Source organism: Canis lupus, chromosome 13 (assembly GCF_003254725.2).
Source record: "Canis lupus dingo isolate Sandy chromosome 13, ASM325472v2, whole genome shotgun sequence".
NCBI lineage: Eukaryota > Metazoa > Chordata > Mammalia > Carnivora > Canidae > Canis > Canis lupus.
The window spans coordinates 61,092,256-61,107,160 of NC_064255.1; the positions used below are offsets into that span (position 1 = coordinate 61,092,256).

The 14,905-nt window shown below is 39.7% G+C and overlaps 1 protein-coding gene across 7 annotated transcripts in view; it reads left to right on the top strand.

Moving 5' to 3' along the window:
* SLC4A4 (solute carrier family 4 member 4) overlaps nucleotides 1-14,905 on the top strand; it is a 343,745-nt gene that overhangs the window by 279,139 nt on the left and 49,701 nt on the right. For all 7 annotated transcript variants that reach the window (XM_025435827.3, XM_025435826.3, XM_025435829.3 and 4 more), the window contains one exon: nucleotides 10,184-10,375. In XM_025435827.3, the coding sequence (XP_025291612.1) occupies nucleotides 10,184-10,375 (192 nt within the window). The remainder of the gene's footprint in view (nucleotides 1-10,183; nucleotides 10,376-14,905) is intronic.

A 14,905-nucleotide genomic window follows, 5' to 3' on the forward strand; every position in this document is an offset into this window, starting at 1 on the left:
TTTTCTTTTTGATAAGGCTGGCTAGGGGTTTATCAATTTTGCTAATTCTTTCAAAGAACCAGTTCTAGTTTTGTTGATTTGTTCTACTTTTTAAAATTTCTGCATCATTTATTTCTGCTCTAATCTTAATTATGTCCCTTCTTCTGCTGATTTTAGGCTTTATTTTCTATTTGTTGTTCTTTTTCCAGGTCCTTTAGGTGTAAGGTTAGGTTGTGTACTTGAGGCTTTTCCTGCTTCTTGAGGAAGGTCTGCATTGCTATATATGTCCCTCTCATGACTGCCTTTGCTGCAACCCAAAGGTTTTGGACTGTCATGTTTTCATTTTCATTTGCTTCCATGTATTTTTTTTTTACTTTAATTTTCTGGTTAACCCATTCATTCTTTAGTAGGAATTTTTTTTTAGATCTTATTTATTTATTTATTTATTTATTTATTTATTTATTTATTTATTTATTGGGGTGGGGGGGATGAAAGAACAAGCACATGAGCCAAGGGAGAGTGGTGGGGAGGGCAGAGAGAGAGGGTGAAGCAGGCATGGGGCTTGATCCCAGGACCCTGAGATCATGAACTGAGCTGAAAGCAGATGCTTAATTGACTGAGCCATCTAGGTGCCCCTAGCAGGATGTTCTTTAACCTCCATGTATTTGTGGTTTTTGCAATTTTTTTCTTGTGGTTGACTTCCAGGTTTCATAGCACTGTGGTCTGGTAATGTTTGATATGATCTCAGTCTTTTTGTACTTGTTGTTTTTTTTTTAAGATTTTATTTATTTATTCATGAGACAGAGAGAGAGAGAGAGAGAGAGGGAGAGGCAGAGACACAGGCAGAGGGAGAAGCAAGCTCTCTGGAAGGACCCCGATTCGGGACTTGATCCTGGATCCTGGGGTCACGCCCTGAGCCAAAGGCAGACGCTCAACCACTGAGGCAGCCAGGTGTCCCTTTGTACTTGTTGAGACCTGATTTGTGACCCAGTTTGTGATCTCTTCTGGAGAATATTCTATGTGCACTCGAAAAGAATGTGTGTTCTCCAGCTTTAGGATGAAATACTCTGATATATCTGTTAAGTCCATCTGGTTCAGTGTATCATTCAAAGGCCTTGTTTCCTTGTTGGTCTTCTGATTAGATGATCTGTGCATTGCTGTGAGTGAGGTGTTAACATTTCCTATTATCATTGTATTATTATCAATGAGTTTCTTTAAGCTTGTCATTAATCAATTTTTATATGTGGCCGCTCCCAAGTTGGCAGCATAAATATTTACAAGCTTTAGGTCTTCTTGTTGGATAGACCCCTTTATTATGATATAGTGCCTTCTTCATCTCTTATTACAGTCTTTGGTTTAAAATCTAGTTTGTCTGATGCAAGTGTGGCCACTCCAGCTTTCTTTTGATGTCTATTAGCGTGATAGATGGTTCTCCACCCACTCACTTTCAATTTAGAGGTGTCTTTGGGGGTTTAAAATGAGTCCCTTGTTAGCGGCATATCTATAGGTCTTGCTTTTTTATCTACTCTGATACCCTCTATCTTTTGTTTGGAACATTCAGTCCATTTACATTCAGAGTAATTATTGATAGATATGAATATAGCCATTGTACTACCTGTAAAGTTGCTGTTCCTGTAGATTTTCTCTGTTCCTTTCTAGTCTTTGTTTCTGTTGGTGTCTCTTTCCCACTTAAAGGGTCTCCTTTAATGTTTCTTGCAGAGCTGGTTTAGTGTTCCCGAACTCCTTCAGTTTTTACTTGTCTTAGAAACTCTTTATCTCTCCTTCTGTTCTGAGTGATAGCCTTGCTCGATAAAGTATTCCTGGCTGCATATTTTCCCATTTAGCAGATTGAATACATCATGCCACTCCTTCTTGGCCTGCCAGCTCTGTGTGGACAGAGCTGTGTTTACCCTATAGTTAAGGACCTTTTGTCTCTAGCTGCTTTCAGAATTCTCTATCTTTGTATTTTACAAGTTTCACTGTGATATGTTGTGGTGTTGACCTGTTTTTGTTGATCATGAGGGGAGTTCTCTGTGCCTCTTGGACTTGAATGCCTCTTTCCTTCCCAGATTAGGGAAGTTGTCAGCTATAATTTGTTCAAATAAACCTTCTGCCCTGTATTCCCACTCTTTTTCTGGGATTCCTATGATATAAATTTTATTGTGCTTTGTGGAATCACTGAATTCCCTAGGTCTATATTCATGATCTAATAATTTTCTCTCCCTCTTCTTTTCAGCTTCATTATTTTCCATAATTTTATCCTCTATATCACCTATTGATCCTCTACTTCTTTTTTCTTGATCCTCTACTTTTTATTTTTTTATTTTTTATTTTATTTTTTTTTTCAAATGTCGTCGTAAGACAGGCTTTTCCTTCTGCTCTTTTATGTTTTTTTTATATTTTTATTTATTTATTTATTTATTTATTTATTTATTTATTTATTTATTTATGATAGTCACACAGAGAGAGAGAGAGAGAGAGAGAGGCAGAGACACAGGCAGAGGGAGAAGCAGGCTCCATGCACTGGGAGCCCGACATGGGACTCGATCCCAGGTCTCCAGGATCGCGCCCTGGGCCAAAGGCAGGTGCTAAACCGCTGCGCCACCCAGGGATCCCTGATCCTCTACTTTTTAATCCTTGTGATTACATCTAGTGGATTTTGCTTCTCGATTATAGCTTGCTTTTTTTTTTGCCTGAGTATTTTTTATCTCTGCCACCAGGGTTTCGCTGGTGTCTTTTATGCTTCTTTCAAGTCCAACTAGTAATCCTATAATTGTTGATCTAAATTCTTGTTCAGACATATTGCTTATATTTGTTTTGAGCGAATCCCAGACTGTGATTTCTTCTTGATCTCTCTTTTGGGAAAATGCCTCCATCCTGCCATTGTGTCTTGGTTACTGTCTTTTGCGTATTATGAAAGCTTGTTATGTTTCTTGCTCCTGAGAGTAATACTCTATTAAGAAGGGGTCATACACTATCCAGGGCCTGGCTCTTTAGGAAATATTTCTGGTGTATGCTGTGTACACTCTGCTCCTGTGTTTTGGCTGCTCTTTCCCACAGGTCAGTCCCTACAAAGTTCCTCCTCGCTTACATTGGGGAGTGTTTGTACCTTTAACTAGGTGTGCTTTGATTTGTTTGTTAAGATTACCCTTATTATTATTTTTTTTTAAAAGGCTTGATCCAAGAAAAAAAGGAAAAAGAACAAAAAAGCAAACAGATGAGCAAAAAACTATAATCCTGACCAGAATGAATGAATGACTGAATAGAAAGAAAGAAAGAAAGAGAGAGAGAGAGAGAGAGAGAGAGAGAAAGAAAGAAAGAAAGAAAGAAAGAAAGAAAGAAAGAAAGATAGATAGATAGATAGATAGATAACCTGGTCCTGTTTTTATTAGAACTGAAGCTGACACTTTGGAACACTTATGATCAGTGGACTTGGTACATGCAGTGGCTGAGTTGGTCCTCTGGGAGGGAGGCCCACAGCATGGGTTCACAGTCAGACCTGCCCTGGTAAAGATGTTCCTGCTGGGCGCAGGGCAGGCAGAATTTGGTATAGAAGAGACTCTAGCCTCCTCTGGAGCTGCTGTTTTTCTCTCTGAAGTCCGACCGTGCTGCTTGGGGGAGTGTGCTGGTGGAAGAGGGCATCGCCTTGCCTTGCCCTCTTGACTATGCTGGTTGGGGAGGGAAACCTGTGGCTGCTGCTGTTCAGGAGGCTTTCACAGAAAAGCAAACAGTCAAGGCATGGACTACTCTTCTGCCCTGGAAGATAGCTTCATAGTGATGTGCCCAGCACTGTTCTGTCCCAGGAAAGCAGTCAGATGGCACGCCACACACACACACACACACACACACACACACACAGTGGCTGGAATCAATTATGACAATCAGTGAAAAGCTGGGACTGGGTTATCTGCCCTCTGTGTGCACCTCTGTCCCCTGCTATTGAATGGCCACTCAGAGGCTCCCAGCAGGCCTTTTGTCCCCGGAGAAGCAATATACCCTGTTCCACATGTACTTCAGGAAGGTGATCTATCTCTCCCAGGGCGACCCAGGGGATCCCGTCACCACAGCATGCGCTGCTCTCTCTCCTGCTCTCTCCTCTCTCCCTGACTTCACTCTATGAGAAGCACTCCCTCCCTTTTGCAACACTGAAGCTTTTCTCTCCATTCACATCTCCGGACCTCACACGTTCTCTCCATCCAACTGCGCAGATTCTTTTCTGAATCCTCGGATAGACTTCTTAGTTGTTCACACTGTTTTGATGTTGCTCTAGCTGTGTTCAAGGGACCAGGCAAGCCTAGGGTCCCCCAACTACTCTGCCATCTTAACTCCTCCCTTTTTGGCAACTTTCAATTTAAAGTTTATTTTATTTCAATTTTGTTCTCCAGATAAATAGGGTAGATAAATTGGTAGGCATCTTCCTTGAATATATTAAACAGTTGGATCTTGATGAATGATTTCAGTTAACTAAAATTTCTTTGGGAGCCTGATGTATCATAAATTGAACGCTGCCTCTGTCTTGGTCTGTTCTTCTTTCCTTTTTTTTTTTTTTTTTTTTTTTTCCAGTCTCACACAGTCCCTTTGGTCTGCATACCCTATACTTCTGTTACTTCTTGCCTTTACCCATCTCTGGTACAAAGAGTTACCAAAGCCCTAGTCAGTCTCTCTCTCACTTAATCTTTCATTTTCCTTTCCCCATTCTTTTTTTTTCCAGCATGCCCTCCTTCCTTCCATTCCCATAGCTGGGTTCTTTCTTATCCATACATAAACACTGTAGAAGTCTTCATCAGCCCTAAAGAACTTGCCTTGATCTTGTAGTGCTCACAAGCTATAGCCTATTTACTCTCCTGTTTCTTGAAAAAATAGTCTGGGATTACTTTTTCAATTTTTTCATCTCACTTCTCAACTCAGTTCTCTCCTTTGAATCTCCCTCCAGTGTTCAACATTAGGAGTTTTCAGTTAGTTATGAACATGTTAAATTTGAGGAAAAAAAACAACGGATTTTACTGTCTTCATCCTTAATCATCTTTGCAACACTAGACTCTCTCCTCTTTCCTCCACATAGGACCCTTTCCTCCTCCCTTGACTTTCAACATTCTCGTGTACCTTTCCTTTTACACAGTATTCTTATAGCATTTTTATAATCTTTTGAGATATCTCCCTTTATGTTGGTACCTTAGATGTTTTACACTCTTCTCCTTCCTCTAAGTTGATGTCTTCAAACCTGACATCTCTTCTAGATCCAGGTCTCCAGACCCATTAGACATCTCTCTGTGCAGAAGAACCACAGTGTTCTTGCAATGGAAAGTTACAAGCGTCATGAGAAATAGAGATAACATGCTCTGAGAGTTCTGACAGAGGAGACTTCTGAAATTACGTTCCCTCTTCTTTTGTTCTTAAACTTTTGATGTAAGCAGTAAATTGTGATGTATATAATTCTGCATGGGAAATAAAGATCAAAGCCATAGGCGGGTAGGGATCACATATAAAGAATAAAGGACAAAAGCTGTAAGACAAAAGCCTCCTGAATGAAGCTCAGGGAAGAAAATGGCTTGTATAAGTGGTTATGGGTAAGATGTAGTCCTATTTGGGATGTTGTTTTTTTTAAATTTTAGGATACTGAGGTGGCTCAGTTGGTTAAGTGTCTGCCTTTGGCTTAGGCCATGATCCCGGGGTAGTGAAATTGAGGCCCACATTGGTCTCTGATCAGCAGGGAGTCTGCTTCTCTCTCTCCCTCATCCCCCCCACCTTTGCTCATGCTCTCTCTTCCTCTCTCTCTCAAATAAATAAATGAAAAATTTTAAAACTTTATAAAAAGGTTTTATTTATTTATTCATGAGAGATGCAGAGAAAGAGAGGCAGAGGCATAGGCAGAGGGAGAAGCAGGCTCTCGGCGAGGAGCCTGATGCAGGACTCAATCCCAGAACCCCAGGATCATGACCTGAGTGGAGGTAGACATTCAACCAGTAAGCTACCAAAGTGCTCCGATAAATAAATTTAAAAAAAAATTTTATTTTTAAGCAATCTTTGCACCCAGCATGGGGCTCAAACCTACATCCCTGAGATCAAGAGTCACATCTTCTATCAACCGAGCCAACCAGGCACCCCTAGTTTTGGATGCGTTTTGAGATCATTTTTGCCATAATGTGACATGTGAGAAAGAGAGGAATTAACAATGACTTCAAGGTTTTCTGTTTTTAGAATCTAAAAGGATGAAGTTGCTATTAACAGATATGGGCAGGGTCCTAGGGGGATGGGATTTAAAGAGGGATTAGAAATTAGTTTTCAACATGTTAAATTTAAAATGCCCCTGAGGATTCAAACAGGATGTAGTTTACCAAGAAGTAGTTATAAAACAATGAATCTTTCCTTGATTTGGAGAACATTTGCTGATGAGTTGAAAATCATTGTTAGTCTTGGGATCGTGAATTTGCTCTCAGAGTAAGTGGGTGTGGTTGACATACAAAGAGAATGTCTATTATGAGGATGGGATAATCTCACTTATAACAGCACCAGAGCAGTACTTTTAAAGCTTCTTTGCATCATTGCTTCCTTTGAGATTCTAATGACATCTGTGGTTGCTTTTCCCAGAGACATACTCAGGCACACAACGTCTTACATGATATTTCAGGGGATCAGGGATTTCTTTTTTCAGGTCACTTAACATCTATGCTGGATACGTCCAACGCAATATTGCCCTCTTTTAGAAGCCCGTGTTACTTGACTGTACATTTTCCACCATAACTTACTGAGTGGGATCAGAGTGGTTTGCGTGTGTACAGGAGAGTACTCTTCTGTATTGTGATAATAGTAACCTTCATAGTACTCTTTCATCAGACTCCCTGCTGATCAGAGACCAATGTGGGCCTCAATTTCACTACCCCGGGATCATGGCCTAAGCCAAAGGCAGACACTTAACCAACTGAGCCACCTCAGTGTCCTAAAATTAAAAAAAAAAAAAAACAAACCAACATCCCAAATAGGACTATATCTTACCCATAACCACTTATACAAGCCATTTTCTTCCCTGAGCTTCATTCAGGAGGCTTTTGTCTTACAGCTTTTTTGGTGATATGAATGTTGCCTGAAGTCCTAAGGAGTAAATCTTCACTGATATCTGCTTATATGGAATAATAACACAGAAATAACACAAGTAATATGGGTACCTGGGTGGTTCAGTTGGTTGAGCGTATACCTTTGGCTCAGGTTATGATCTTAGAGTCCTGGAATGGAGCCCTGCATCAGGCTTCCTGCTCAGCAGGGAGTCTGCTTCTCTCTCTTTCCCTCTGCCCCTCCCCACCACTCATTCTCTTTCTCTCAAATAAATAAATAAAATCTTTTAAAATTTTTTTAAAGATTTAAATTTTAAATTTGAAAGACTTAATTTAAAATAATTTTAAAGATTTTATAGATCTTCAGTGATACTTAAATAGAACTATTTATTCGCTAGAGTTAAACTTATGGGAGTGGGAAACTATATACACACACACACACACACACACACACACACACACACACACACACACATATCCTGAGATGTCTGTGCATGATGCCTAAAGCTTTTATACTAAAGTCCTTATATAGTTTGGAGACTAACTTGTCTATATGATGATTCAAAGAATTATTTAGGCTTACAAAATAGTGATATTGGCATATTAAGTTGATGTAAATGAGAAAACATATCTATCATTTTTATGTACACATGTATTGTTTTTTGCCTCATCCTCAATCTTTGTCAGAAAATCAATAAAAATTGCCTGTTGGGATTGTCTTAACACAGCCTACTTGTTTGTGTTATAAAGAAGAAATCTGTTGATATTAAAGTGCTAAAGTGATATTATGGTAAATTTTTGCTGATCTTAAAGAAATCTGTTGCCTATCATGACCTCTAAACTTTAAATGTGTTCTGCTAAAAACATCCAAATGCAGAAATCTGAAAGACAAGATGAGACATGATTAATTACCTCTCAGAAGAAGAGTCTGATAAAAGAATAATTATGTAATTCAGCTGTTTATAAGTTGAAGCTTAATACTGAAAAAAAAAGATTTCAGGGAATGATCCAGGTTTTATTTTTTTTTTATTGACTTATGTAAGCACTTTACCTATTGAGCTCTATAAAAATATGAACTCTTTCTGGTCAGAGAGTCTTCTTTTACATGTGTGATCTTTTATGACTAGGTTACTTACATCACAAAAATTCATTGAATAGTAAAGGATATTGATGATGTGTTTGGTGTGAAGTAGAACTAACTCTTGCCCCAAAGGACAGGAGAAATTTATCTTTCCATATTTATTTGCCAGGTATTCTCAAGTAACTCTCCTGTTAGCACATGACATACTCATTAGCCCTGGACCAAAGAGGAAGTCCAAGACCACGGCAATGGCAGATTCAGTGTCTGATGAGGACCCAGTTCCTAGTTCATAGACATCCTTCTTCTCATTGTATCTTCATATGGTAGATGAGACAAAGCAGCTCTCTGGGGTCTGTTTTATACAGGCCTGAATCTCATTCATGAAGGTTCCTTTCTCATGACCAAATCACCTCCCAAATACCATCACACATGATTTCAAAACATTGAGGGGGAATTTTAGTCAGCACCCCCATTAGTGTTGATCTGTACGTGGCTGCAAGAAGGCATAGCATTTTAGGTGAGGTAGCTCTTACGTGACTGAAGACGGTTCTGTAGAGAAGGAGGCAGGTATGAGCTGGCAGGGGCTTAAACTCTGAGCAGCTAGGGGATGAGTGCCCTGACCTCATCCACTATGTAAGCAGAAGAATTCTCCTGCATATTAGAAACAGAAAATAGGAACAGGAGTTAGCTGCTATAGAGATACTGACAAGGGGTGCTTGGGTGGCTCAGTTGGTTAAGTGTCTGCCTTCGGCTCGGGTCATGATTCCAGGATCCTGGGATCCAGCCCCACATCGGGCTCCTCGCTCAGCGGAGAGTCTGCTTCTCCCTCTCCCTCCCCTTCTCTCCCTACTTGTGTTCCATCTCTCTGTCAAATAAATATATAAAATCTTGGGGCCCTGGGTGGCTCGGCACTTAAGCGTCTGCCTTTGGCTTGGGACACGATCCTGGAGTCCTGCGATCAAGTCCCACATCGGGCTCCTGCTTGGAGCCTGCTTCTCCCTCTGCCTATGTCTGCTTCTCTCTGTGTGTGTCTCTCAGGAATAAATAAATAAAATCTTAAATAAATAAATAAATAAATAAATATATAAAATCTTAAAAAAAAACAAGTATTTACAACATGATAGTTCATGAGATAGAAGAATATTTGAAAATTGACTCATGAGCTTGAGCTCATATAATATAGGAATAGATTAGACATCCTCCACACAACTCCGTAGCCCATTACAGCATATTCCAATACTGGATACTCATGAAGCTGACCTGGAGTCAACAAGAACAAAAGCTATATTTTATCAGGGTATGCAACTAAAACCATCAGCATTTTTATAGTTTAATTCCTTAAGCCGGGATCCCTGGGTGGCGCAGCGGTTTGGCGCCTGCCTTTGGCCCAGGGCGCGATCCTGGAGACCCGGGATCGAATCCCACATCAGGCTCCCGGTGCATGGAGCCTGCTTCTCCCTCTGCCTGTGTCTCTGCCTCCCTCTCTCTCTCTGTGTGACTATCATAAATAAATAAAAAAAAAAATTAAAAAAAAATGTTAATTCCTTAAGCCACCAGTCTCTAGTTATTTAGAAAAGAAATAGCTCTTTTGTAAAAGTGCTGGGTAAATTCATGGTTAACCCAGTAAAACTTTGAGAGAGCATTCACCATAGGGCCATCAGCTTGAATCCAAAGAAGCTGTGCACTGCAAAGGAAGTAGTTTTTGAACAACAAAGGTGTTTCAGAGAGTCTCACATTTTGGATATTAGTGTGTCTCAGTTTACTCTCAGGAAGGGTGACAGGAAAGAACGACTTTGTGGTTTGCTTCTGTTGAACAAATGGATGATTGTAGGACTATAGATCAAACTAGGTAAGGGATTGCATCATTTTCATTGTATTTTCAATAATTGCTAGCCTCTGGCCTCCCTTACCTGTTATTGCATTAACACTTCATCAAGTTTCACCCTCCAGTAGTTACCTGCCAACTGTTCTACAGAGACTTTTAGCCTAATCCCTACATAACCCTTCAAATATCAAATACTGCTTTTGATGTATTGATGTTCTCTAGAAAAATTTTCATGTTTTTCTTTTTTAGTACCATAATGCTACCTTTGACTGGGCACTTTTGTCAACGAAGAAGTGTTTGAAATATGGAGGAAAGCTTGTGGGGAACAACTGTGATTTTGTTCCTGATATCACACTCATGTCTTTCATCCTCTTCTTGGGCACCTACACCTCATCTATGGCTCTGAAAAAATTTAAAACTAGCCGTTATTTTCCAACCACGGTAAGTACCTGAGCTTTAAATAACTTTCACTGAATTTATACTGTACCAACAATAATACAGTGTTACAGAATGAAAAAGTCACCTGTAATTCAGCTTTCACAATACAGTCTTGTGCATTTAAAAATTGATTTCCAGTCTTTGTCCATATGCGTATTATGTATTTTTAACCTAGTTGCAGTCGAGCTTTGAAAAGCCTTCCAAAGATTTTGCTCACATAATTCTGTCATAAAGTCTATCATAATTCTTATTGTACTGAGGGAAAAGGTGGGATGTATTCTAGCATCTACAAATGCATGAGTAAGAAAAAGACCCTTTAAATTCATAGTTTTAAAGTACATAAGCAAAAACTCTTCATATTAGCAAGGAGTTTTGATGTAGGATTTCTTATTCATGAGCTGTACTTTGGTAATTTAGTAGTTGAATTATGGGCTGTGGGAGTACACTTAAACTGTGTTGTTACACCGGTATTGGGATAAGATATGAGCGTCATCTGAGCCAAATTTTCCTTCCCATAATGATGAATGCCGTAGTAGAGAAAAACAGATAATTGAGCTGGGTTGTGCAGACATCCTGTCTCCCGTTAATATGCTTGGGTGAACGTGAAGTCAAAACTGTGGTTCATGGACAGACTACAAGATAAGACCAACATTTAGTTAATGGCATTTTGTTTTTTAAGCTGCAGAGTGAAACTAAGATAATCCTTTGCTTTGCAGTTCAATTCTCAGTGTTCAGGATGTTGATATTTCCCAGGTAATCTTGATTATACTTGATTTTTATCAATGAGCTGCTCTTTGCAGCTGGAATCTCATGAAATCTCTCCCCTTGTGTTTTGTTTTTGGAAAGATTTTAGTAGACATGAGATGCAGTTGCTGAAATACCTTTCTTTCAATTCCTATGGAATGAAACATAATATATCCAGTTTAACCTAGGATTTTTTTTTACTTTTTCTTGTAAAAATTTGTTTTTCTTATAAAATTGGAAATTAAGGGAAGTGTTAATAATTGTTTTTAGTCTGTTTGGGCTGCTATAACAAAATACCAAAAACTAGGTAGCTTGTAAACCACAGAAATTTATTTCTCATGGTTCTGGAGGCTGGGAAGTCCAGGACCAGGTACCAGCAAGGTTGGTTGAGGGCCCTCCTCCTGGCTCATAGCCAGTGCCTTTCACTGTGTCCAGTGTCCAATCATAGAGGAAGGGCTAGGGCTCTCCATGGGGTCTCTTTTATAAAATTATTAATCTTATTAATCTTCTTGGGGACGACTTCTTCCTTGCTACTGAGAATTTTCCTTCTTAGTTATTAATTCATTAGACCTCTCTCTCTCTCTCTCTCTCTCTCTCTCTCTCTCTTTCTGTCACACCTTGGGAATTATTACCCTTTTTATCTCTTCCACTTGCCAAAGCCTGAAATTATATAGACATAGCCGGTAAAAAGTAGAAAACTTGTGAAACAGATGTAAGTTGTAATTTGCAAAATAAACTTGTTTCAGCCTTAAGATAATAGAGATCATTTCAACTACCCATGTAGGCATCACCTTTTTCTTCCAGCGATAACTCCCAGATTGAAAACAAACTTAAAGGAATTTTCACTTTATAAGAGCACAAGCAGGTCATGTCTCAGGGTTGATAAATGCTGCTAAGAAAGTCGTGAGCATGTGAAGACAGAATAATGATAGCATTTCCAGTTATAATTCCTATGAAGAGGTTTCTTAGCATAGTTTACAGTTGTGTATAGCAACCATAAAATAAACAGGGAGGAGAAAACATATGTGACTGATTTCTAAGGAGCAATGTTGAGGTGTGTAGGCTTTCAGACCATTATTTCTCCTACTCACTTTATATTTACAACTAAATAATTGCAATACATACATAAATTCATATGTGCACGAGTAGTAAGAACATCTTTTTTTCTCTCTCATTTGCCAAAATATAGTTGGATTGAAACTCTCATTTAGAAAGGTGATCTCCATAGATAGAGAGCAATAGGTTTATAGATTCTTAGGCTTATGTATTATGTTCAAATAAAACGTGTATGCTTAAACACAGTAAATTGGACAGTCCTCGATTACTGTGACAACAATCAAGCCAATTGTCACTACTTCCTCTCTCACACAAACAATTGACATGAAACCACTAAAATCTTAAAATGCTAATGCTGGATGACAGTGCCCTTGTCATCCAAGATATCCTAAGATATCCTGTTTTCCTTTAGCCTGGCCAGCCATTTCTCTCTTGCACTCTCATTTCTTTTTTTTTTTTTTTTTAATTTTTATTTATTTATGATAGAGAGAGAGAGAGAGAGGCAGAGACATAGGCAGAGGGAGAAGCAGGCTCCATGCACCGGGAGCCCGACGTGGGACTCAATCCCGGGTCTCCAGGATCGCGCCCTGGGCCAAAGGCAGGCGCCAAACCGCTGCGCCACCCAGGGATCCCCTGCACTCTCATTTCTAAACATTTGTATGTTAGTCAATTAAGACTGTAAACTGCTGGAGAACTGCTTTACTTCTATTTTATTCTTCACATCAATTAGCACAAGGCTGGACACAGACTAAGTAGTCCATACTGGATGACTAGTGGAGTGGAGTGAAGTAGGGATAAATGCTGCATTTGGTGGAAAAAGCACAGATGTGAGAACCTGGAGGCTGTAGATTGTAGTGCCAGCACTGCCATTAACTCACAGTGTGCCCTTTGATAGCTAACTGTGGACTTTCGTTCCTACACCCATAAAATGAGTGCTCAGCTAGAAGACAATTAACATCCTTTTGAGCTCTAGTGTTGTGTAATGTTAAAGAGAGTTTGCTGACTCCATCTCCTAAATTAAATGAATTCTCCATTTTAAGCTAGAGCTTATAGCAATGAACAGGACTTACAAATTTAAAAAAAATTAATTATTATCTCCATCTTTATGCAGGTCTGATTTAGCACTGCTACCAGCCTCTCACTGTGGATGAGCCACAGTTGTTATATAGCAAATTCAACGTGTGGTTTTTCTTTCCACATTTGAACGTTCCTGTATTCTTTATCTCAGCTAATAATATCACCTACCCTCCCAATCACCCAAATCAAAATCTCAAATCATATTCGGTCTATCAGTCTATTCTCATCAGGAAACATTATACACTCAGATGGGGTGACTTGAGGGGTTTACCAAAAGCATTATTTATAGAAGTGCATTTAGGTTTAGGGGGCCCACAAGGGAGAGTGTAGTGTCCAGTGCTCATACTGTGGAGTTATTATTATCTATCCTTGGCCCAAAGGTGTCGCAAAGGGAGTGGTTTGCTGGAACCCAGAAGAGTCTCAACCAAAGGGTGGAAAACACTGTCCTGGCAGCTGCAGTGACCTTGGGCTGAGGGATGTAGCTAGCCTGATGCAGCGTCCCAGCTATGAGAATAAATACTTTGATCTCTCTTTTCCTTCTGATGGCCTTCCCAGGCTACTCCAGGCTAAACCCAGCTAGAGAGCAAGAGAACCTACTGCAAACCACACAGTCCGTCTCCCAAGGCAGGGAGCCTGGTGACAAGGAGTTCAAAATAGATCTGGTGTGACAAAAGATGATACTCATTGCAATTGCCTAAGTTTTGTTTTGTTTTTTAAACAAATTCAACTGGTCATGGTCCCCTCGGTTATCCTGCTCTAGTCTCTTTCCCTTATACTTAGACTTCTATTCCCCTAGTTTAGCCAGTCATTACCTTGGCCAAGACCAGGGTCAGTTATCCATTCTTCTCTCCCTGAGGAAGCTAGTTGTAATCCATCAGTGTGAGCACTTAAGGCAAAAGAGTTTGTTATCCTGTGTCTATCAGGAAGTTAATTTGTATATTGGGCACATCTAGAGAACCCTAATGCTGAGGGGAACACGAATGGAATACCAGTACTGCATTGCCTGTCTTCTTTGTGCTCTACATTCTTTTTAGAGGGGTGTATCAGACTGTTACCCCATACAGTTACTCGTCTGCTACATCAGCCTCAAGTCTTTAGTCAAAGGCTTTTGGCATCAAAGCTTTCTGTAGGAGCATCACAGCATCATCTGTGATCTTCTGTGGCAGATGGCTGGCTCAGGGTGTGGACATGAAATGTTCTTCCAGAGTGCCATACCAATGAGTGATCATATGCATGCAACAGAGATGCCATCTCTGCATATGTGCTGGTAAAATGAAAGCAGTGGCTTAGAGCAGAATTCTGATTAGTAATAGATTGTGATTAGTAGTAGTAGAACTCATAAAGCCATATATCCTCTGAATTGGGCAAAATTTATTGATACTTTGATACATAGTCAAATATGGTGTGGCTGGCTGATGTACATATTTGGTATGAAAATGTCTCTCTTAAGGAACTACTTTATTTCCTCTTTTCCCTGCATTAGAATAAGTAACAGTTTTGACCCTCACATGAATTGATGTAATAGTAAGATTTTTTTTTTTTTTCCGAGAGGGGAGAAAAATAGAGGAGGGGCAGAAGGAGAGGAAGAGAGAGAATCTAAAGCAGGCTCCATGCCCTGCTGAGGTGGAGCTTAATCCATGACCTTGAGATCATGGC